This window comes from Artemia sp. Qi Xiang Cuo, chromosome 1 (assembly GCF_049724085.1).
Source record: "Artemia sp. Qi Xiang Cuo chromosome 1, ASM4972408v1, whole genome shotgun sequence".
NCBI classification, from domain to species: domain Eukaryota; kingdom Metazoa; phylum Arthropoda; class Branchiopoda; order Anostraca; family Artemiidae; genus Artemia; species Artemia sp. Qi Xiang Cuo.
In genome coordinates, this window is record NC_142794.1 from 6,273,235 (window position 1) to 6,296,499 (window position 23,265).

The window sequence follows — 23,265 nt, forward strand, 5'->3', positions numbered from 1 at the left end:
CAATTTGATTTTGTTCAAAAAAAGTTTATTTTCAAAGTGTTCAAATCAGCCATGCTTTTTTTTTTTCGCGGCGCTTTTCGGGCCCGCAGCACATACCACGGCGCTTCTCGAGCCCGTGGCGCATCCCGCGTTGCTTCCTGCAGCACATACTGCAGCGCTTCCTGCAGCGCATCTCGCGCTGCTTCTCTGGCCCGCAGCGCTTCCCGACCGGCTCCCAGCCCCTTTACATAATGTCCGTCAAAAGTTGATATATTCGCTTAGACAGCATAAGTCGCTATTTCTCTCTAATTCCATACAGGTTCGATGAACACATAACTAGCCCACAATTAATGTAACCTGTCGCGCACGAGTGTTCCGATTTCCAAGACTGAACTTCAGACGAGGAAAATGCCGGGAACCGTTAACTTGGTTTCCCCTCGCTAGAATCTTGGCAAGATTGAAAGCTATTTAGAAATATTCAGTGCAAATTAGAACGCGAATATGTGCAATAGATAAAAGGAATAATCTCTCTCTCTCATAAAACTATGTGATATTAAATTGTGAAAAAATGGCATTAACAGAGTTTCAAAGGCGGTGATTATTAATTGTCTAGAAATTAGCTAAAAATATTATTATGAGGCTGAAAAAAGGGCGAAGATTTCTACAGTTGGCAGAAGAAATAAGGCGATAGGAAAGATTAGAAAAGAGTGGTTTCATGGACAAGCAAAAAAAAAATATATTTAGGTATCTCTGAGTGGATGGAACAGTGAAATTTAAAATGGGATGTTGGGGGGGGGAGGGTGGGAATTAGAGTGAAAATAACATTTTAATGTCTTCGACAAGCTTGTATTAGGTTGAAAAATCGGTTTGTTTAGATATTTCTACAACCTGGTCCTGAATAATAGAAAAAAAGTGAAAAGACAAAAGTAAAGAGTAAAAAGCTCTCTAACAGCTAAAAAATAGCTTATTTGATTGAAAAAAATACTCACGTCTTCAAATTGATCAACCACTTGAAAGGAAGCTGGAGGCTTGGCCATTACATGATAGGGAGCCATTGGTTTGTCTTTAACTTGCCTGAAGGAGCCAACCCTTCTATCTTGCATGGAAGGATCAGGACTTGACGGAGACGTTTGAGGAGAGTGCACTGACACTTGATGGGGAGCTGGTAGCTCAGATATTGCGTGAGAAGGAGCCGATGTTTCGCCTACGGCTTGTCTTGAAGGCCCAGGCATTGTATCTTGTCCTGAAAGCCCTGCTGTATGACTGGGGTTCAAATGGATCATATCATGTCCATCACTATCTTTCACATTCGGGCTAGTGATATACCGGGCTCCTGCAGCCGAGGCTGCAACTTGACGAGGCGGCATTGAGGCTCGATTAAGAGGGGCTTGCACAGATGGCTGCACTTGGGCAGGCAGCGTGGAGCTGGGGGAACGGCCATATTAAACAACTGTTGCAGAAGTTTTACCTTGACCCCGTGCTTTCTTACTGGAGGTGGGGCACATTCTTCACCATTGTCCTTAAAGAAGAGAAAAAATTTAGTAAAGAAAATAATTTAATCTTTTTTTTATAGAATGAAAATTAGTACCCCCTTCTACAGAATTTATTGTCAGACATAATTTGTCTAGAAAAGCATTTATCTCAAAGAAGCCCCCTCCTCCACCCTTTTTCAGCAAAGCAATAGGTAAAAATGCATATAGGTTTACCCTCTCATTGAGTTAATCTTGCGTTTTTTTTGCAAGCGCAATGTAGATCAATAAAGAATATATCTTACTATCTTTTATTCAAATGCTATAGTTAAAATCGCTAAAATATCAAAGAGAAATGATTTGACACTTAAAAAGAAAACAATTATGATAAAAACAATTATCTTTTCTATTTTGTCACCATTAAAAGCGTTAACCCATTCCCCAACAAAAATCCTGGATTCACGCCCCCCTCCCCTAAATTTAGGAAAATTAACCCGCCCTAGGTCTACCCTCTCATTGAGTTAATCTTGCGATATATTCAAGCGAAAGGCATATCAATAAAGAATATATCTTACTGCCTTTTATTCAAATGTTATAGCTAAAATCACTAAATGTCGAAGAGAAATGGTTAGACACTGAAGTAAGAAACAATTATCTTTTCATTTCTATTTTGTCACTATTAAAAGTGCTAACCCCCTCCCCAACAAAAATCCTGGATTCACGCCCCCTCCCGGGAATATAAAAGAAACTTTATCGAAAGAAAGCTTGAAATAATCCCGTTTCACTCTTACATGGAATTCCAATGCCCTAAATGTCTATCGCTAATTTTGCAGACAAAATTAGCTGTCCGATATTTTTAGACAAACACAGAATTACGTAAAAGCACTAAAACCTAGATTGCATAAAACCAGCTAATGTATACAAACATGAAAAGGGTGACAGCTAATTATAGGCCTAGCGCTGGAGCCATGTGTCAAAACCAGAGCGGGTTAATAACAACAGCGACGGATGTCTCAGTTAGAGAAAAGAATACAATAGAGAAAAGTCAAACTTTAACGAAAAGAGAATTATTTCTATTTGCGAGAATTTTGATTGTAAAAACAATGAGAGAGGGGGTTAGGTGTTGAGGGTAAAAAGAACATATTTTATGTTTTCTATCGAGTATGAAGATTGTATAGTGATGTTTGTACTAGAGTGGGGGGATTTACCTGAATATACTGGAGGGTGACCACGGAAAATAATTTTATTTTGAAAATAAAAAATGTACTTACATTGCAAATTGAAGTTGGCATGGCTTCAAGCTCATCAATTATGGCTGTTGTTATATCCATTGTGTCACAATAGTTTCTGATAATTTAATCACAATGCATGTCTGTTATATACGAAATCTCAAGGGCGAATTGTTATGTAAGCGAGCCCTCTGATTGGCTGAGAAAGGATATGTATCCGACTCGCTGATTGGCTGAGAAGGAAACACTGGATCTAACTGTTTTCTATTTCTGGAAACTCATAACATTCGCGTCGAGCATGTACATGACCAAAACATCAACAAGATCTTGAAGGAAGTGTCATTGACCCTGTCCCCATTAGACTCAATAATCCACTAAAGTGAGAAAGTTCCTGTTTTTCCATTCTCACTGACAAAAACCATAACACAGACATAAATTACACAGACATCAATGTGACAAAATTAATGTTTTTCAATTGATAAAAATAATATTTTTAAAATTTTCACTGACGAAAAACATAAAACAGAAATGAACTGATGTTGACATCGATGAAAAAAATCAGATAAATTGACCAGCACACATAACCGTCAATGAAACCACCGTCAATGTGAGAAAATTCCTATTTTTTTATTCTCACTGACAACGAACAGGCATAAATTATTTAAAAAAAAGTTGTAGGGGGCAGAAGGGGTGAGGGATCGTGTCAATAGGGGCATCTCTACTGGCACTATATAGGGTATGCCAGATTATGGCATGGCATGCTCATATTGCCTGGGTAATGAAATTTAAGCGCCGAAACCCATTTAGGCAATGAGTTTTCATCTGATGAGCCCCGATATGTGGTGATCACCTTGGGAATATAATGTTTTTGTAGATTTAAGGTGCTATAGCTTGGTTTTGGAACATTGACGTATGCTTATTGATGCTGATTTTGCTCTATTTTGGACTTGATTTTCGGATTGTCGGATTGATTATACTGTTTTGTCCCGGGGAACTGGATGGATGAGTAGGGTCTAGACCTTGTTCAAGTGCTCATTTATTTCAGTTACTAAAGTAGGAAGACATTTTTTTTTTTTTTTTTTTTTTTTTTTTTTTGTAAGCCAGATAATTACCGTAATACACTATAAGATATTGATTTTTATTTCATTCTAAAAGAACTCAAGGTTTAAGAGGTAAAACAGAGGTTGATGAAAAATTTAGAAATTGTTGAAAAATTATCTGTAAGTTCAAGCAGTAGGAGAGTGATTGTCTCTGTGTTTTTTTTCTTATATTTTCTTCTCTTTTTTTTCTTTTTTTTTCAAATGAGCTAGTGTAAGGCAGCTTTTGTCTCCATTTGTGTATAATTTGCAGCAGTTTGAAACACTGAGAAGGTTTGCTGTCTTTCAAATTGTATGAATAGATTTTCTGTTCTATTCTTTTTCCCTTTGGTAGAATATTGGATTAATACTTGGCAATAAAGGACAGGGGGTCGATTCCCACTAGCCCAAGGGTGGGTGAGAGGGTTGCTATCTGTCCCTATAAAAAAAGACCCAGCACGTGAAACATCAATAAGACACAACTAAGGGCACTTAATTATCTATGTACTATTTTATATTTTAACGATTCTTACGCTGAAAACACTAAACAGATAAAAACATAATTAATTATAATCAGCACAATGAAGTAATGGACCAAGAAGAGAAAAATAAGACAAAAGATCACTAAACTTTAATCTTTGCGACTTTGTATAAATCAACTTCCCAAGATCTTCTGAATCATCCATGATAGAGCAAGCATTCATAAGGCTGGTATTCATACCGAGATATGGAAAAAGTAAAAAGGAAAATTTTGTAATGCTTACACTAATACTCGATGGACAGTAACGTGCTACATACTCTTCAGCACCAAAACGCATCAATCTTCTATCGTAAACACGCGCATACTGGTCACCACCTCCTAGCAGCACATAATTACTATTTAATGGATGTCCCTTTATGTCGAATATTGATACTTTCTTACCAACTTCATCCTTAACAAAACAAACCCTAGAAAGAGGGTTCAAATTGGTAAAAGCTTGAGGAAGGACTAAGAAAACTTCGGGAATGAAGTAGAAAATAACCGAGATTTATTTTCTATTAATATATTTTTATTAGTTACTTAAATTTCTATCATCACTTCCACTATTTATAACTCTTCACCGTTTATTAATTACTAAAATATTTTTATTTCAATATACTTAAATAACGCCTTAAACAATAGCTCATAAAAAATTATTAACTAACCCGTTTATTTACAAAATAAAAAAGAAATACTAAGAAGGCAAATGAACTGGTCATTGCAGAAGAGATCCTATTCCCTAAATCTCTATTTTTTTGGGGGGGGGTAATGTATTAATATTAAAGTCAATGACATTCTAAATGTTGCATAACTTATTACAGTGACAATCCCATCCATATTTTATGCCACAAACATAAATCAATCAGTTCATGGTAACAAATTGTAAGTAAGTAGCAACGCGGCTTAATAGTAGCCGAAACTATAAAAACAAAATATTGATGTTAACAGAAATATAAGAAAATCGGTTTATTATGCTGATTCCTAATACAAAAGTAGTGATGCCAATCTGCTTTCAAAGGCACAGGTCGGGAAATTAACACAGCGAAATTAACATAGGAAAAATAGCATTGGATTTTAAACACATGCCCTCTGACGTCTTGTGAAACACCTCCATGGATTCCATGACATGCCCTCTCTTTTCCCATAGTATTTTAAAGAAAGTATTTTAACCTTCTTAAGATCACAGGCATGCCCCAGCCATTTAAATATTTGCCTCTCAATTACTTGGACTAACTGTCTTGGCTTTTCTCTGTCTACAATTACCCAGCGTCTTAATGCAACCTATGCAACCTATTGCAAATTTCTTGATAACTTCAATTCAATGTCACTCTGATGTCATCAACTCTGATGTCACTTCATTTATGCAAAATGCTTGCCTGGCAAGTTCGGCGTATTTCAATTACTTGGAATGTGGTCTGTATAATAAACAGGTTTTAATAATAGGGAAATTAGCATTATATTTTCATGGGTCCTATAGGGGATGTATGTGTGAAGCTCCTAACCCCTCACACCTGTACAGTGCGGTCAGCAATCGGAGGTCACGGCACAGCTAGTAAAAGAATAACATAGAATTCTGGTTCTGTTGACAGCGGTCTGGTAGGTTTTGGTCATGCAATGTTAAAATTCTCGTCTGGCAAGATTCTCAGATGCTATGACACATTATAATTACTTCAAGTATGGTCAGAAGAGTAAGAAAATTAGCATTGGATATCAAGCACATGTTACATCACGAGACACGCCCTCGTATTTAAAGGGTCAGATAAGAGGAGCTACCGACCCCTCAAGCCCTCACACCTATGCAATGCAGTTACCGGTTCTATTAAAGGGAACACAGCTGCCAAGTGTTCCCATACTTTTGTTTTTGCCCGAAACCCCCAAAGCGTTTTTTCATTAGCTTAATGGTGGCACACACTTTATGTAAGGTTAGCGCATTTTACGCATGGACGGCGCATCCATCACTGCCATATAATACCAAACTGACATTTTTCGCCCCAAAAGCCTCAAGACATTCTTTTTCGGCGTTTCATTTTTCCGCTCGAAACACTTTTCATGTTTTTTTTTCTGTAGTTCTTGACCCCGCCAGGACTCGAAAGGTTATTCCCTTCCAATGGAACGCACTCTAACCGAAAGAACTAAGAAAACAAAGAAACTCATGATGTTCTGTATTAGAGAAGTATTTCCAGTGAACAACCCACTCTTTCGGAGTAGCCTTGTTTATATTAAAGATCTTAAGAATAAAAAAAAGAAGAAGACGAAAAGGATAAAAGATAATAAAGTAATTTATATATTTTACTTTGTTTTTCAAAGCTATTAGCAAGGTGGATAGTAACAGTCAAAAGGTATTTGATTGGAAATAATTCTGTCAACAGGTGTAGTTGGTTTGAGGAATAGAAGAAAAAGCAGAAGAAATTGCGCATACTCTCATAAATCTTACTTATTTATTTTCATGGTTCAGCGTAGCAACACTGTAAAAATGTGCTATTGCCTTAATAGCTTCACAATTTTGAAAAAAAAGAAAGTAAAAGAAAATCAAGGTTTTCAGGTTTGAATCGACCAGAGATGGGTCCAGAAGGCAAAAAACATATTTTTTTTTAAATCCACATTTTCATTTTTTTCTTTTAATATATTTGGTACTTTAAAGATTATATAAAACAAAAGTTGAACATACTTTCTCCCTTTGCTCTCCCTGACGTCGATTTCATACACAACTGCATCTTGACCAGCGCTTAAGACTAGATTTGGCTGTGAGAAAACAAAAGCGAGTCTCCAACATATATGATTATGCGTAACAAGTTTTTTTGTCTTTGCAGAGCCACTGGGACAAAGCTCTGCCAATTGCACTTCACCATCATAACCTGAGGTCACAATATGAGTATCACCGGTGAATGGTAAGAACTTGGCCTAAAAATAATTGTTTTCTCTTATCATCAACGTAGCATTTTTAATTCAGAATTCACAGTGCTCTTTTTTTTTACGTGCCATTAACAAAAAAAAGTCAAGAAATGAAAATAAAACATCATAAAATAGGTTCAAAAGTATCGTATCGTATCGTCTATGATATATGAACGGATCTCCTAGAAAAACCATAGGTTATAAAAAAAAGATAGAGGCCATGGATAAAAACTTGGCACCACTTGGCTTCAAAAATCGCTGAAAACTTTAAAAAAGGGTATTTAAGAAGAAATACGACAACTTCAGGCAATAGTAAATTTGCCGTCTACAGTAAACAGTTAGTGGACATTTCCTACAGTACAAATCTATTACATTAAGTTTTGAAAATAAATATGCATTGACCCCCTCCCCCCGGGATGAAACTTAGGCCTTGCAGTCAACACACGAGAAACTCATTTGCCAACTAGCTCCATACGACAGACAATGAAAAGAGATACACAACACAGAAGCGTCAATTCATGAAAGTGTAGGAGGGAAGCGCTAGTATGTTTGTTTTTAATTTTTAAAAGGAGAATAAAAACAGGTATTTTTTTAAATATAGAAAGATTTATATAAATGATTTACAAAAACGGTATTTTTATAGGGCGGAGGGAATCCAACTGGCAGTATTGACATGATAAGGCTTTTTCTTAACCAGTTCGCACAAGAAAAACAACCAAACTTACATATTAGTGGAAAAAATTGAAATAAGTAAAAATAAAAATATCCTCAAATAATAAATAACGTATAATCATAAAACTAGCTAAAAAGCTTAAAACCACTAAAGAATAAGAGTCAAACGACTAAAGCTGAATACAAAATAAATAAGAGTCGAAAGTTAAAGTCTTTTTAATTAAGTCTTCAGAGTGGAAACACCTTTTTGGATTCACTCACTTTGGACAGAATTAATTAAGAGCTTTGAACATGAATTAATTCAGTGACCCTAGCTAACTCATCTTTAATCAGCGATAATATATCTAAACCCATTCCGGTTCAAAAAATGGCAAAGAGAGTATGCCAGGAATGCAGATTAAGAGTTACTATTAACTCTATTCAGTGCAGTAGCTGTGAGTTTTACTTCCATGAACATTGCTCCGGTATAGAAGGTTCTAAGTGGTCAAAACATTGGCTTTGTCTAGATTGTGCTACAAAAGAAGATACTAATGACAAGGTAGTACCCATTGATGACTCTTTGCGTTGTTCCACCCAGACCCCGTCTATCCTTATGACACCTCCACGTCACCCATCGGGAAGTGACCTAGTCAACATTTTGAATAAAGTGAGGTCATCACCCTTTTCGTATCTCAAATCAATACCTTGCCAAACCAGTTCCATGCCCCAGGACAGTCCCCCCTCAACCACGTCCAATGTGTCCTGCCAAACCAATTTCTTTTCAAAAACAACTGATTTCAGTTGCCAAACCCCTGACCAGGCTACAGTATTCAAGACCTGTGCTTCCTGCCATTCCAACTTGTTAAACAACGTCCCTAATGCACCTAAAACAAGACACCTCCTCCCTTCAATGCAGTGGTTATTATCATTGATGAGAGAACTTGAAAATGTTATTACAGGAATGTCCACCCTAACCACTTCAAAAAGAGTTAGAGTTGGTAACCCCCAGTCTTTTCCTATCCAGGAAAAGGAGAAATCCCCAATTTCTGTTAAAACCAATATTAAAACAAGACTTATTGATGCTAATGTGGCTCCTGATAACATCATAAAAAATAAAAATTTAACAGAAGACAAGTTCAAAGACAAAGTTATAGATACGAATCCAGTGATTTCCGGTTCAACTAAGATAAAAAGTCAAGTTTGTGTGTTTAAAGGATTAAGCTGTCTTGGTTTTAATTCCCTCTCAGGCACAAGTGTTCAAGGTCAAGATCATTCTGAAATTGAAGTTATTTCCGCATTTAAAACCAGGTGCGAGTTCAATACTAATTATGAAGTATCCAGGTAGCAAGTTAGTGTTAATAAAGGTATATGCAAAGAGAACTTAAGAAAAGTTTGCCCGAAGGACAAATCATGTAAAAACATTACTGCTATCCTGCATTATTATTGGTAGAAATCATGCAGCTGCTTTTTGAGCCGAATCTTTTCAACTATGGTGAAAGAAAGTCTGATTAGTGTGCTTGGCTCTAGCAAATGCTTCCAGATTCTCTTCAAAAATAGATACAAATATTTTAAAAAGCTCTTAGACAGTTCCGAAAAAAATTTAAACCCACGGTCAGCACCCCCTCCAAGTCTTTCTCTCATCAGTTTGGACCTGTTAAAAAGCGATTTACATCAAACCTTCCCACCATTACATCAAAGGTCAGTGAGATACTACAAGCAGTTCAGCTCAACGATAACAAATTCTCCCCCCTCCAACAGTGCCAAAAAAACTCTGTCAAAAAACGAGAGTCACCGAGCCTGTCATGTAACACACCAGTGTCCATTGAAGAACCACCACCAGCTTATTCCGGGGAAGTTAAGACCCCCACCGTATTCTATCACCACAAAGAAGACCCTACTTCCATCCATTCGGGTTATGGAAGCATCGAATTACGTGACTCTAGTGTAAACCAGTGTTTTAGTTCTAACTTATGTCTCCCCAAATCCCTACTTAATAGTATCCCCATAATTTGCCCGATGTCCTCCTTTTCTCTCAAGCCCGGTCCAGCCCCGCCTTTTAATCCTGCTTCTCAAACGAATCCCAGCCTTCATCCCGAAAAAGATGCCTCTCCTCTCCCAGATCCACGGTCCTCCCACCCCCCACTGCCTCCTACAATTAACAAACAAAAAACTGCCCTCTTTAGTAACCGTTTTACTTTCCCAAAGTTGCTTGTTACGAACGCCGAAAGCCTGAATTTCGACAAATTGATCGAGCTAGAGACCTCTGTCACCTAAAGAGAATTTTTGAAATTGTCATAACATAGATTCAAGCACAGAACCCCGACTTATTGAACATGCATAGTCAATGTCAATTCATATTAAATCGTCCTCATGATCGCTCCTTATGTACAAAGGAAGATGGAATACTATCATATGTACATCATTATCTCTTTCCTAAATCAATGCGTACTCCCAATCGTTCAGGCTACGATGAAATCATTTGGGTAAGAGTAAGACCCAAAGTTTTACCACGCCCCTTTAATTTGATTGTGTTTTGCTGCTTCTATTATTCCCTAAATCAAAACGCTGCACAAAGACAGCGATTCTACCAACAACGGCATAGTAGTGCCGACTTTGTCCTATGCAAATTCCCGAACGCCGGTATTTTCTTAGTAGGTGATGCTAATGATCTAAAGTTAAATCCTATTTGTAGTTCCTTAAACTTAAAACAAATAGTAAAAATACCAACAACAAAAGGAAATTCAACCCTTGATTTGATTTGCACCAATATGCAGGCTTTCTATGCCCCTCCTGTCCCCTTGCCCCCGTTAGGAGGAAGTTACCATTTTTGTTTATTAACAAAGCCCCTCAACAGCTTTAATCATACTTCTTCTGTTATTGAGTTCTCTTATCGCCCAATTTCTAATGATGGCCTTTACACATTTGGATCTTGGATTACCAATGAAAACTGGCTGGCCCTCAAAGGAAAAAATGACATTAATTTTTAAGTCTCCGAATTCCAAAATCTGATTAAAACAAAATACATAAATTCCTTCCCTGTGAAAAAAGTAAAAACATGTTCTAATGACAAACCATACATTACTAGCCAATTGAAAAAACTAATTAGAATTAAATTGAATCTACTGAAGAGTGGTAAAACATCCGAAGCGAACTCACTGCGTAAACATATAAAAAAAGAAATACGTAAATCTGCTTCTTCATATTACAAATGCAAAGTCCAGGATTTATTTTCTACAAAGCCAAAGCGATGGTATAATACTTACTTACTTACTTTACTTAAGGCTCCTGCCGAGGGTTCGGCGTAGAGAACGATGAGACTAGGCGCCTCCAGGTTGACCTATCGCTTGCCAGGATCGCAGCTTCTTCCACCGGTATGTCGGCTTGGGTGAGGAATTCATCGGCTTTGTCCTTCCACCTAGTGTGTGGGCGTCCTCTGGGTTGTTTCCATCCGTGTAAGGTGGGATCGAAGTCAAATGCGACCCGTGCTGGGGCGTCGCGTGGCATGCAAAGGAGGTGACCGTACCACCGAACACTACGCTGGGCGAGCTGCGTCGACAGAGGAGTTTGAGTCGTACGTGATAGGAGAGTCTGGTTGCTAACGAGGTCAGTCCAGTGAAGTCTTTCGATTCTTCGGAGATGCTTCGTCTGAGCGACATCGACGGCGCTGAGGATAGATTTGGCAGCTGGCCACGTCTCCGCTCCATACAGCAGGACGGTGCTGACTGACGCATTGTAGATGCGCATTTTGGTAAATTGGCTTATGTTTGGCTTTTGCCAGATGCTGCTAAGCCTCCCAACAAGTGCTGAAGCCTTGGCAATTCGAGATGTAAGCTCTTTTGTGATCAAGCCGTCATTCGACAGAATAGATCCCAGGTTATTGAAGTCTTCGACCAGATCTACTTGGTTGCTTCTGATATTGACTTCCTTTACATTAGAACGGGACGTGGGGGGCTCAAGGAGCATAAATTTGGTTTTCTGCCAGTTGATCTTCAGTCCAACTTTCAAGGCTTTTTCTGAGAGCACCTGGAGAGCTTCGGTCATCTTATCGACGGTGCTCACAACTAGCGCTATGTCGTCGGCGAAGTCAGCATCAGAGAGTACCCGGTCTCCGAACTGAAGACCGAATTGAAGGCGATTCATCGTGCTGGCCATAACATGGTCTATGACGCAGTTGAAAAGCTCGGGAGCGGCGGCAAAACCTTGGCGGAAGCCAGTCTTCACCGGGAATGTGGGACTGCGTCTTCCATTGACTTGCACGCAGCTTTCCGTATCCTCATACAGCTTTACAAAGAGTGAGCAATATTTCTTGAGTAGACCCATAGTTCTTAGTATCAGCCAAAGTGAATGGTGATCAACAGAATCGAAGGCAGCCTTAAAGTCCACGAACGCGATATATGTTTTTCGGTGGAACTCTTACATGTTCTCGATCAACTGGCGTAAAATTAACATGTGCTCTGTCATCAATCTGCCAGGCATGAACTCGGCTTGTTGAACTTGTCTATCTCTCTGCAAAAAGGTGGAGCATATGTCCAGGATTGACAGGGTGAAGAGTTTGCTAGGAATAGAGAGAAGCATGATCCCACGATAATTGGAGCATATTTGACGGCTGCCCTTACGTTTCCAGAGCGGCAATATGATGCCCGCACGCCAGTCATTCGGTGTGCTTTCTGTCGTCCATACAACAGAGAAGATTAGCTGAAGCGACAGAAGCATCACTGAATCCCTGTTATTGAAGAGTTCTGCAGCAATACCAACGATACCGGGGGCTCAATTATTATTGAAATAATTGACTTCAGTTCGTATCTCCATAGTGGTAAACTGCTGCAATACATGGTAGAAAGTAGTTTTAGGTATGGTCATTGCTGCTTGAATCAGATCAGGGTTGGGATGAGCAACTGCCTCGGTATTCACAAGAGTTGAGAAGAAACTGCTCCAGGTAGAGTGTTGGCCTGCATCGTCATCCGGCATGCTTCCTTCAGCAGAAAAAACACGGCTCACGGTGGAAGTGAGTCGTGAACGCTCTACATCTACTACCCACTATCTTGTTCACCTTATGGACACAATATGCAACACACTCGAAAAACCCAATGCCTGGCTCAATGTTATCGCTGTTGACTTGCAAAAAGCTTTTGATTTAATCAACCACAATATACTATTTCAAAAGCTATCTAATGACTTTCAAGTTGACCCTTATTTAATTAGAATAATTGCGTCTTTCCTCTCTAACAGAACGCAAGTCGTGAAATACCTGAATGTATATTCTGATCCCCTCCCAATTTATAATGGTGTGCCCCAAGGAACCCTCTTAGGTCCAATTGTATTTCTTACAATGATTAACAACCTTTGCGTTTATTTCCCGGATAGATGGAAATTCGTTGATGATCTAACTGTCTTAGAGACAAGTTCCAAAAATTCAAAAAACAGCACAATATACATCTTGGAATCGATATCAGCCGAAGCTCTTACTGATGATATGAAAGTCAACCCTTTAAAGTCAACTGTTCTTACTATTAATTTCCCTAAGACTCCTCCTTCTTTCTCCTGTCCAATCCCCCTTGAAATGTCCGTTACCACTATGAAATTACTGGGCGTTACCATCTCTAGCGACTTAAAATGGGATTTTCAGATTAATGACATTTTAAAACATGCAAATGCCACATTTTCCCTCCTTAAACTCATTAAAAAATTTAAATGCCCTAAATCGCACTGTTTAAGGATTTGCCTGTCATTTGTATGCCCAACCCTTGAGTACGCCTGTCCTGTTTGGCATCCTGGCATTTCCATTGAATTGTCGGACAGAATAGAAGCAGTAAAAAAAGGTGCCTAAGAATTATCTTCAATGAAGGTAAAGTACCTTATATTTCCCTTCTTAGGAGAGCTAACCTTGTCACCCTTAAGGAAAGGAGAGCAAAAATTACCTTGCGTTTCGCTAACAATGCCCCTCATAACCCTCAAACAACTCCCCTTTTACCCGGTCAATATTCACCCCGCCTCCCGCGTTCCGTGTCAACAAAAATCCCCCTTCTCGCCCCAATAAGAGTTTGCACTGAAAGATATAGAAGAACTTTTATCCCTTACATAGTTGACATTTTCGACCACTGAATCTCCACTGCCTCCCCCCTCCCCCCCCTCACTTACCCTTTACCTCATAGTTATTAATTTTGATGCCCATTTTGCAAATTTGGAGGTTTTATATTTATGTTTGTTAGTCACCAACTAACTTATGTTTTTGTTTTGATTCTACTCTATCCCCTTGTTAATTTTACGAGTTTTTTTTTGGGCATTTTTGCTGACTTGATATTGGCCTTCTAATTTTATGAGTTTACTTTGTACTTTGTTTTTGTTTTAACGCTTTTACGTATTTGACATTGACCCTTTTATAATTTTCTGTTTTTGTTTGATTGTTTGTTTTTGTTGTTCTTTTTTCGCTGTATTTGACGCTAAAGTGCGAATTCGGCCCTTTTGAGCTTGTGATAGCCATTTTTCAGCAATAAATCTTATCTTATCTAAATACAAAATTCACGAAAAAAAACTTAGAAATGATAAAACAATTAAAAATAAAACATACATTTAAAGGAAATATAAACAAACACTGATTTTAAGAAACAATAAGAAAGCCAAAAAAAGTTGGATATATTCATGATTTTTAACAAAATGTTTTAACATGTAGTGATTAAAGTTCTTTTTAGATTAATATATTATCATTTTACGTTAAATTGTCATTAAGGGTACCAACCATAGCACTCTTAATTCTTTTGTTATTTTCGAGAGCTAATCGTAGTTTGCTAATCGCCCTGTGAAAGCAAGAATGTCGTAACTGACATCCCTAATCAAAATTGAGTTACGGGCTCTACCAGAGTTATTTTTTGCGAACTTTCTAATGATATAGTTTGTTTTGTTATACAATGCCTCTTGTCTGAGTAAATAAAAATTAAACTTTATCGTAAGTGCATATTTCTAGTGCAAGTTAAACAACTTTAATATAAACAAGGCTACTCGAAATGAGTGGGTTACAAACTGTCGTTTCTAACTTATCAGTCTCTGAAATAAACATTGATAAAACAGGGTAAAGTTGAGGCAAGGAAAGACACTTCTTCCACAAAAGTGGTTGAGTTCCTTGATGTTCCAAAGCTATTGGATTTCAAACCTGTTATTCCTATTGAAAAAATCAACGATGTGCAATCAGCCTAACGTTTACGTCTTCCCCAAATGTGAAGTTCTACAAGTGTGTTTTTTCAAGCACGAATCAAGACAACAACCAACCACCCATTGCAGTACAGAGAGAATGCCAAAAAGAAGAAGCTGCAACCCCTCTCCGCCCATAAAAAAATTTAAGAAACGGAAGAGGTATTCAGTAAAGATCCAATAAGTTACCTCGCTTTTCTTACCAAGTAGTTGAAATTTCTGAAGTTGTGTTAGATTCACCTTGTATTAAATTCAGTTTAAATGACCAAAGTAGATATATACAACACTGGGCAGTGCATGTCACAGTTTTTCGAAAAGAATCTCCCTTTTTGGTGCCAAAAGAGAGATAGAGAGAGCTTGGAAAGCATCAGTTAATGTGATACAGTGTAGTCTAATGTTGGTTTCAGTGTATGTAAGTATTTTCCAATTTACGTTTAAGGTTTAAGTATTATTTCACAGTGATTTTATTCCGAAGAAAGTGACTCTGTGAGTGACATCATTGCGCAGCATTGCTGGAGACTTCTCGAGGTGCCGGAAACGGGGCAGCCAAACAATTTTTGATGTATTTTGAAAAAGTGTAGTTTTGCGTAAAAAAAAAAAAAAAAAAAGAGGAGTACAGTTAGCTTCAACTTCAGAACTATCCCAGAGGATATTCTGAAAGCCATTCGAGATATAGACATCCATCGTTTCCTAAAAGGGCTAAATCACAATGCAACATATGTCCGAGCTATAGATTCTGACGATCTGCAGAAATTTGGAATCGTGCAGGTTACACTTAGTTCTGCAGTAGTCACCGATGAATTTGTCAATAAATGGAAGAAAATGAAGCTGAAGATCAATTTTGATCAAGTTGTTTACCCAGTATTTGTGGAAAAATATGGCAAACGCCCAGTTGTCGTTTATCTCCGAAAAATCCCCGGCGAATCTTCAGCTGATGAAATTAGAGCAGGGCTCCGACGCTATGGGCAGGTCCTGAGCATACGCGGAAAGATGTTCGAAGGGGAAGATTTTATTGAGGTAGCCACAGGCCGTGCTTCAGCACTTATGTATATCGAATCCCACATTCCACCGGTGATTATGAAAAACCCAGAAGAGAAGGTTTTTGTGTCCTCCGATGGCCAACCCAACTTTTGTTTCATATGCCACAACGACAACCATGATGCTGCAAACTGCCCGAGAAAAAATCCAAACCAGAGAAGGGGTACAACAGGAAAAACCCAAAATCCTTGGGGAACGGGTGGGTTATCCACGCCGACGCAACCAACGATCCCAGATAAATCTCAATCAGCATTACAAGGTATTGAATCGCATAGCTGCACAGATGCAGTCAACTTAGTTTTCGTAGCCACATCACAAATTCACCAATTAGAGAATCCGAACAATATCCGCTCGTAAATAATAACCACATCTCCGCTCGTAAATAATCCAGAAACAAGCCACCAACCAACGGAATCAAACTCAGTGCGCTAACAAAGAAAAGAACGAAGAGGGGAGTGGCTAGCACAAAGTAAATGAAGGGGCGTTGATCAGCAAACAGTCACGGATACCAACTCCAGGCACAGCTTTCAAGAAAAAGCCAGAGACAAGAAAACCGGGAGACACTCCCAAAAACCCGAACTTTCGAAGAAAAGTTCAGTTTGGCTAGCCGATACTTATCTCATACGTTGGTACTTCTATTAACAAAAGCTTTCTTTGGTTTTGCAATGCAAAGATGGGGTCAAGACACCACAATTCCACCAAAACAAACGTTTCCACAGCGATCCAGTCCCTCTCCATAAATAATTCAATTCAGTTTCTATTTTGAACTAAATCCCTTATAATTCCTTAACTCTCAATGAGCGAGGAGGAGGGAGGGACTCTATCTACCAACGTATGAGGTAAGTATCGGCTAGCTAAATTGAACTTTCCTTCGAAAGTTCGGTTTTGGCGTCGCCATTACCTCATACGTTGGTACATCTATTAACAAAAGCTTAGATTCCAACCGATTTGGTGGTGGGTTCATAAATCAACTAATATAGAATATTAGTTTCAAACTCAAATATTCAAATGTATAACTACAAAACTGTCTGAACCGCAACAAAATGTTGAGCATTGGTTCGATCTTCTATTTCATGAAGATAGTGTTGTCTGGGAGATGACTCCGAAGACGAACCAGCAGTACTCATTATATCAGCAAGTGGTACTGATTTTGATAGCACCAATGACGCCGTCATGGATCTTGTGTCATGTGCTTTCCTTTTTCTACACTCTTCTTTTGCTGCCTCATATGCCATAGCTAAGGCCTGCTTTATCCAAGAATAAAAGGTTCCAGCTGCCACCTCTCGTGGTGCTGTTTTTAGATAAAGGAATGAAGAACCTTTTTCTCCCTTTTCTGACCGCTAAGTTAGCCGTTCTCTGTGCATAGGCCGATAGTATTCTCACTGGACACAACGCTGGATCTAGATCTAGCGCGGGAAGAAGGATAGGAGAAGGTATTTCATGAGGCTTCACGGTTTCGGGTCTAAACGAAGGGAGAAACCTGAGAGTTACTGAATTATCTGAAAATTGTGCTGTACTGAAAGACAAGGCATGTATTTCACTCCTTCGACGACCAGATGCGATGGCAGTAATGTATACTGGCAGTAATGAATGAGTAACATCCTTCATATCAATATTCCACAAGTCAAGAAATCGTGAATTTCTAAATACCTTTGGACAAGGCCACGACCCCATGCAGGAATATCATGGTATTTCCGCAGTTACTCGTGTCAATATTCTGTACCGTTTTCGTCAAACAAGTATTTTTGCTGATATGTGTTCCAGTAGCTAGAGCTAGCGTTCTGTATATTGCTGCTTTACAGCCTTCTATCGTTGATGGTGCGAGGTTTTGACCAGTCTTTAGATATAGCATGAATTCTACAACTGTCTGAGTTCTGGTTGCGAGAGGATTAATCTTCCTTTCGCCACACCAACCTACGAACATTTGCCATTTTCCGTTGAACAATTCAATGGTAGATCGTCTCTCGACTGGGCAATTGAGCGGGCTGATTCTTTAGAAAAACCTCTCTTTTCAAGTCCACGCTCAATATCTTCCAGCCGTGTGAATTTAGATTCCTTAGTGCTGGGTGGTGAAGTCGACCCTGCTGGAGGAGATCCGACTTATCTCCGAGGGGTATAGGCAAGTCTACTAGCAGGTTGAGAAGATTCGTGTACCAGGCTTGGCAAAGCCCTCGCGGAGCAATTAGCATTATTTTGACAGTTAACAGACTTTTAAACCTTCTCCAGAACCTTTGGGATCAGGGCAAATGGAGGGGAGGCGTACTTGTGTTTTTTCGACCAATCGTGGACAAGGGCATCTCCGCTGATCGCAAGTAAATCTGGAACTGGTGAGAAATATACTTCGATCTTCTGATTCAATCGATTCGCGAATGGACCGACTTCTGGCAATCCATACTCTTTTGACAGGGCTCTGAACCCACTGTCGTCGAGACTCTATTCCGTGGGCAGACCTTTTTCTTCTCGTGACAGTGTGCCGGCTACTAGATTGAGTGACACGGCAATGTGTCTTGCTCTCAAGTGAACGTTCAGGGCCATCGTAATCTCGAAGAGCTTTATGAGTTCCTCCTCTAGGGAGAAAGACGGGTTCCGCCCTCTTTGTTTATATAACTGAATACAGTCGAGTTGTCCGTCACTATTATGACTACCTCGTTTCTTAGCTCCTCCGCAAAGGCTTTGATTGTGTTGGCTACGGCTTTCATCTCGAGGAAATTTACATGAAGAGATTTCTATTCTTGAGACCAAGTCTCCGAAGTGTCTTGATGTGGGTCCTATAGATAGCCACCTCGCCCGTAGGTTGAGCTGTTGGTGAATATTGTTTTGGAAACAATAGGGGGCTTGAGAGGAAGGCCTTGGCTGAGCCAATCTTTGTTCAGCCACTGTGAAAATGCCTCTTTCATCTCTGTCGTAATTATGATGTTTAAATCTATCTTGCTCCAAGACTTGTCCCAAAATCTGAGCATTACTAATTGACATTTCCTGTGATGTAGTCTGTTGAAAGGAATTGCTCGAGTCCGCATTGATGAGTCTAATCAGCTTCATCAGTTGCCTTATTGAGGCATGCGATTTTTCCAGAGCTGCCTTGATTGCATGTATCAAGTTTTGAATCTTTTCCGGGATTAGATACACCCTCTTTACCTCCTGGTCTACCTGACCTGAAAACCCGAGAAATATGATCCGTCGCATAGGTTGCAATTCTGATTTCTCGCTCGCCTGAACCCGAGTCTGTGCAGGATAATCATCTGATATCTGGCTCAGCATGAACCCCAGTATGAGCTGGAGAAATCATAATGGTCTTTAGAATGTTCTGTACTAATGACTTTTGGTAATTGTGCAGAATTTATTTGTTCATGTAAGCATGCCATTGGATGGTTTGAAGATGGCCATAACTCACGATGGCACTTTTAACTGCTATATTTTGTTTTTGAATGTGAACCCTAACCTCATTCTGTGAGTCAGGTCCTTAAAGTTGGTGGAAATATGAAATACTTTCCAGAGATAATAATTTTGAGTATGCTCTAGAAAGAATATTTGAAAGATGCTGCTGACATCTATTAACAGAATCCAAGAACTTTATCAGTTTTTGGGATAGTGTCAGGAGAGACGTTCTCTGCCTTTAACATCTTTATGGCAGTACCTAACGTGAGATCACTGTATGATAGCATGCTCAGAGTCATTCGTGTAGAAAAATCTAAGGCCAAGAATGACTTTCTGTCAACTGATATGAACCTTATGTCCTCTACTTATCCAGTTGATGGTAACGAATGAACTTTGGGTTTATGCGTGGTGCCTGTGAAGCTGAAAAAGCGTCTTGACATTTGTAAGCCCACACTCAGTCCGGGATGCGAAAGGGTCAAAGAAGTACTACGTTTTGAACGATATTTTCTTCAATATTCTAATTATATACTGTTATCCAGCTAGCATAGCATATTCGTAATTGGACATTGGAAGTAAATTCAACTCTAATCACCAGAAAAACTTACCACATGCCAGACCAAACCTATAGGTTAGTGCTTAAGTCGTTACAATACTACGCAATGACGGTACGTACGTCCAAGGTGTTGTGACCTTATATAATGGCGGTCTGTACTTCCGAAGCATTATGACCTTATGTAATGAGGGTCTGTGCTCCCAAGGCGTTATGACCTTATGTAAAGGTGGACTGTACACCCAAGGTGTTATTATCTTATGTAATGCCGGTCTGTATGCCCAAGGCATTATAACCTTATTTAATGACGGTCTCTACACCCAAGGTGATTTGACCTTATGCAATGACGTCATGTACACCCAAGGTGTTGTGACCCTATGTAATGACGGTCTGTACACCCAAGGTGTTATGAACTTATGTAATGGTAGTCTGTGCACCCAATGGTGTTATGACCTTGTGTAATTCCGGTCTGTACGCCCAAGGTGTTATAATCTTATATAATGACGGCCTATATACTTTTTATATAATGAATAATTTACCATACCATAAATATTGGGTTTAATACACTCAAATAATTGAAATACAAATAATTACAACTAAGACACAAACATTCACTTCTGTAATATTCTTTTTCATGATTTCTGATTACCATCAGGGTTGCCAGCTGCCAATATCTAAAAAGGGGTAAAACTGAGAAAAAGGGGGAAATTTTACTCAAAGAATGAAAGTCCGTGCTTTCACTCGGCCCGGTATGTCAAGAGGATCGGAGGAATTATCACGTTCTGAGAGTGGCTTATTCTTTGTTTTTGACTGCAGTTCTTCTGAGCGCTGCTTGATGAAGTTTTTCAGCATTGGGGAGAAAGGTAACTTGATAAGCTGGTTTCTCTTGAATCGCTCAATTGCCAAAAACAGCTCTGCCACGGAGCGAGGCTGTTGGACTGTAATGGTAGGCCTTGGGCACATAGTGTCACCCAGTACTTCGTATACAAGGTCCAACGACTCTGCCAAGGAGACCATGTCATCTGTTCCGGGATCGGTGCCTAATTTTAACCAACTATAAAATCTTTATTATTAGATGCTGGGCCTAATGTGAGCTGCAATCTCCAAACCAACTTATCCCTTGCCAGAAGGCCTATAACGCCGTTGGCGTTATAACCTTATGTAATGAAGGTCTGTTCTCCCTGGGTGTTATGACCTTATGTAATGACGGTCTATATGCCCTAGGCGTTATGACCTTATGTAATGACGGCCTGTACGCCCTAGGCGTTATGACCTTATATAATGACGGCCTGTACGCCCTAGGCATTATGAACTCATGCTATGACGGCCTATACGCCCTAGGTGTTATGACCTTATGTAATGATGGCCTATACGCCCTAGGCGTTATGGCCTTATGTAATATCGGCCTGTACTCCCTAGGCGTTATGACGGGCTATACGCCCTAGGTGTTATGACCTTATGTAATGACGGCCTACGCGCCCTAGGCGTTATGACCTTATGTAAACTTATAAAATATAACCTATGAAAGGTATTATCCATACCCAGATACTGGATTTACCGCAGCTAAACCATTAAAATACAAATAATTATCTGGCCTACTAAACACCAGGCCTAGAATAAAAGTAGATATTTATATAAATCTATATAAATATGTTAAAAATATGTATATGTTTCCTATGTAGGAAACATAAGAGAAACATTTCTGAAGTGCATCAATGCATTTTAAAAACGCATAAGAGTTTAAAATGAAAAAGGTTGCAAAATTTACATAATATGGTTTTTCATCTTTTCAACATTTGAATTAACCACTTTAGTGGCACAAAAATGAACAAAAGAAAGACTCGTGGAACAGTCTTTTAAGGTACTAAAATTCAAATCAAAATTTGAATTTTTATATACAATATTGCAATAGTGTCCAGGATATCTCTATTGAAGAAGGTATAATCATTAGCAAACATTACACATACTCTCAAAAAGATGTGAATAACTGTGCAATATGCATGCTGGGAGGGTAGGAAGTTCTTCTCCTATTACACAAATATTTTGAGTATAAACTCATTTCCCTTTTTTACTAATAAAAGTGTTTTACATGTTTAATTAAAACCAAGAACTACCTTGGCTAGTGTCTATCCTTGTGACCCCTTACACCACAAAATAGAAACTGAATTGAATTAGTTATGGAGAGGGACTGGATCGCTGTGGAAATGTTTGTTTGCGGTGGAATTGTGGTGTCTTGACCCCGTCTTTGCATTGCAAAACCGAAGAAAGCTTTTGTTAATAGATGTACCAACGTATGAGGTAATGGCAACGCCAAAGACAGTATAGCAATGTCTCGCAAGATTCGGTGGAGTCGAAGAGTGAGAAGAAAAAAGGAAAACCAAGCAAAAAGAAAAAAAGGAATTAAAACAGGAAAAAAAAGACATTAACAAATATATGGCTTTCAGAATAGGAACTCTAAATGTAAATGGTCTAAAACAGGAGAAAAGACAAAAAATGCTACTAAATTTTATTTCAATAAATAAATTGGATATTTTGTGCGTCCAGGAGGTAGACCCTACAAATATAAGGTACCTTTAAGAGAAAGGTTATAAGTGTATATCAGCAGGGCTGGTACCTGACACAGGTTTCATTTTTCGAAATGATGAAAACATAAATAAAGAGAGCCTGAAATATAAAACCGATGAAAAAGTGAGCAGCATCACGTGGCAAAATATCATTTTGGTTAATGTACACTTACCGTCTGGCACAAATAATTTTGAGCAACGCAAAGAAGTCCTCAGAAGGAAAATTATCAAGCCTCTCACTGCAGAATCAATGATCTTCTTAGGTGACTTCATTTGCGTATTACAGCAAACAGACATCAAAAGTAAAGTCAAGAAAAATGACAAGGGGAAACTAAGCGAAGAACTACAAGGAATTGTATGTGTTTGGGAGCTGAAAGATGCCTGGATAGAAAAGAATAAAGAGGTATATTACACCCGTATTAACGCAAGAGGTGCGAGCCATATACACAGGATCTACTACACTTCAAACTCATGAAAAATGTGACGAAAATTGAAAACCTTGTGGTTTTGGAGAATGGACCCAAATATATTACGAGAAAAAAAGCCCAGAAAAATAATTCGAAGTAAAGTAAAAGACTTACTAGGAGCTTACGCTGAAGAAACAGACGTTGCCAGTTTTGGATTACGTTCAAAGCAAAAATTGTTTATTTCATTAGAAATCTTGAAAAGCAATAGAGAAGAGAGAAAGAAGCTCACAAACGCCACCTATATAGGTTATTAACTGACATAAAGGAGGA

At 38.8% G+C, this 23,265-nt stretch overlaps 1 protein-coding gene across 1 annotated transcript in view; it reads right to left on the reverse strand.

Annotated features, from left to right (window-relative positions):
• Nucleotides 1-1,282: 1,282 nt before the first annotated feature.
• The window catches only part of LOC148955962 (DDB1- and CUL4-associated factor 8-like), a 114,392-nt gene continuing 92,409 nt past the window's right edge, over nt 1,283-23,265 (reverse strand). Inside the window, exons 4-6 of the mRNA XM_089088613.1 lie at nt 6,942-7,174; nt 4,518-4,701; nt 1,283-1,498 (exon numbers count right to left, since the gene is read on the reverse strand). Of these exons, the coding sequence (XP_088944739.1) occupies nt 1,283-1,498; nt 4,518-4,701; nt 6,942-7,174 (633 nt within the window). The remainder of the gene's footprint in view (nt 1,499-4,517; nt 4,702-6,941; nt 7,175-23,265) is intronic.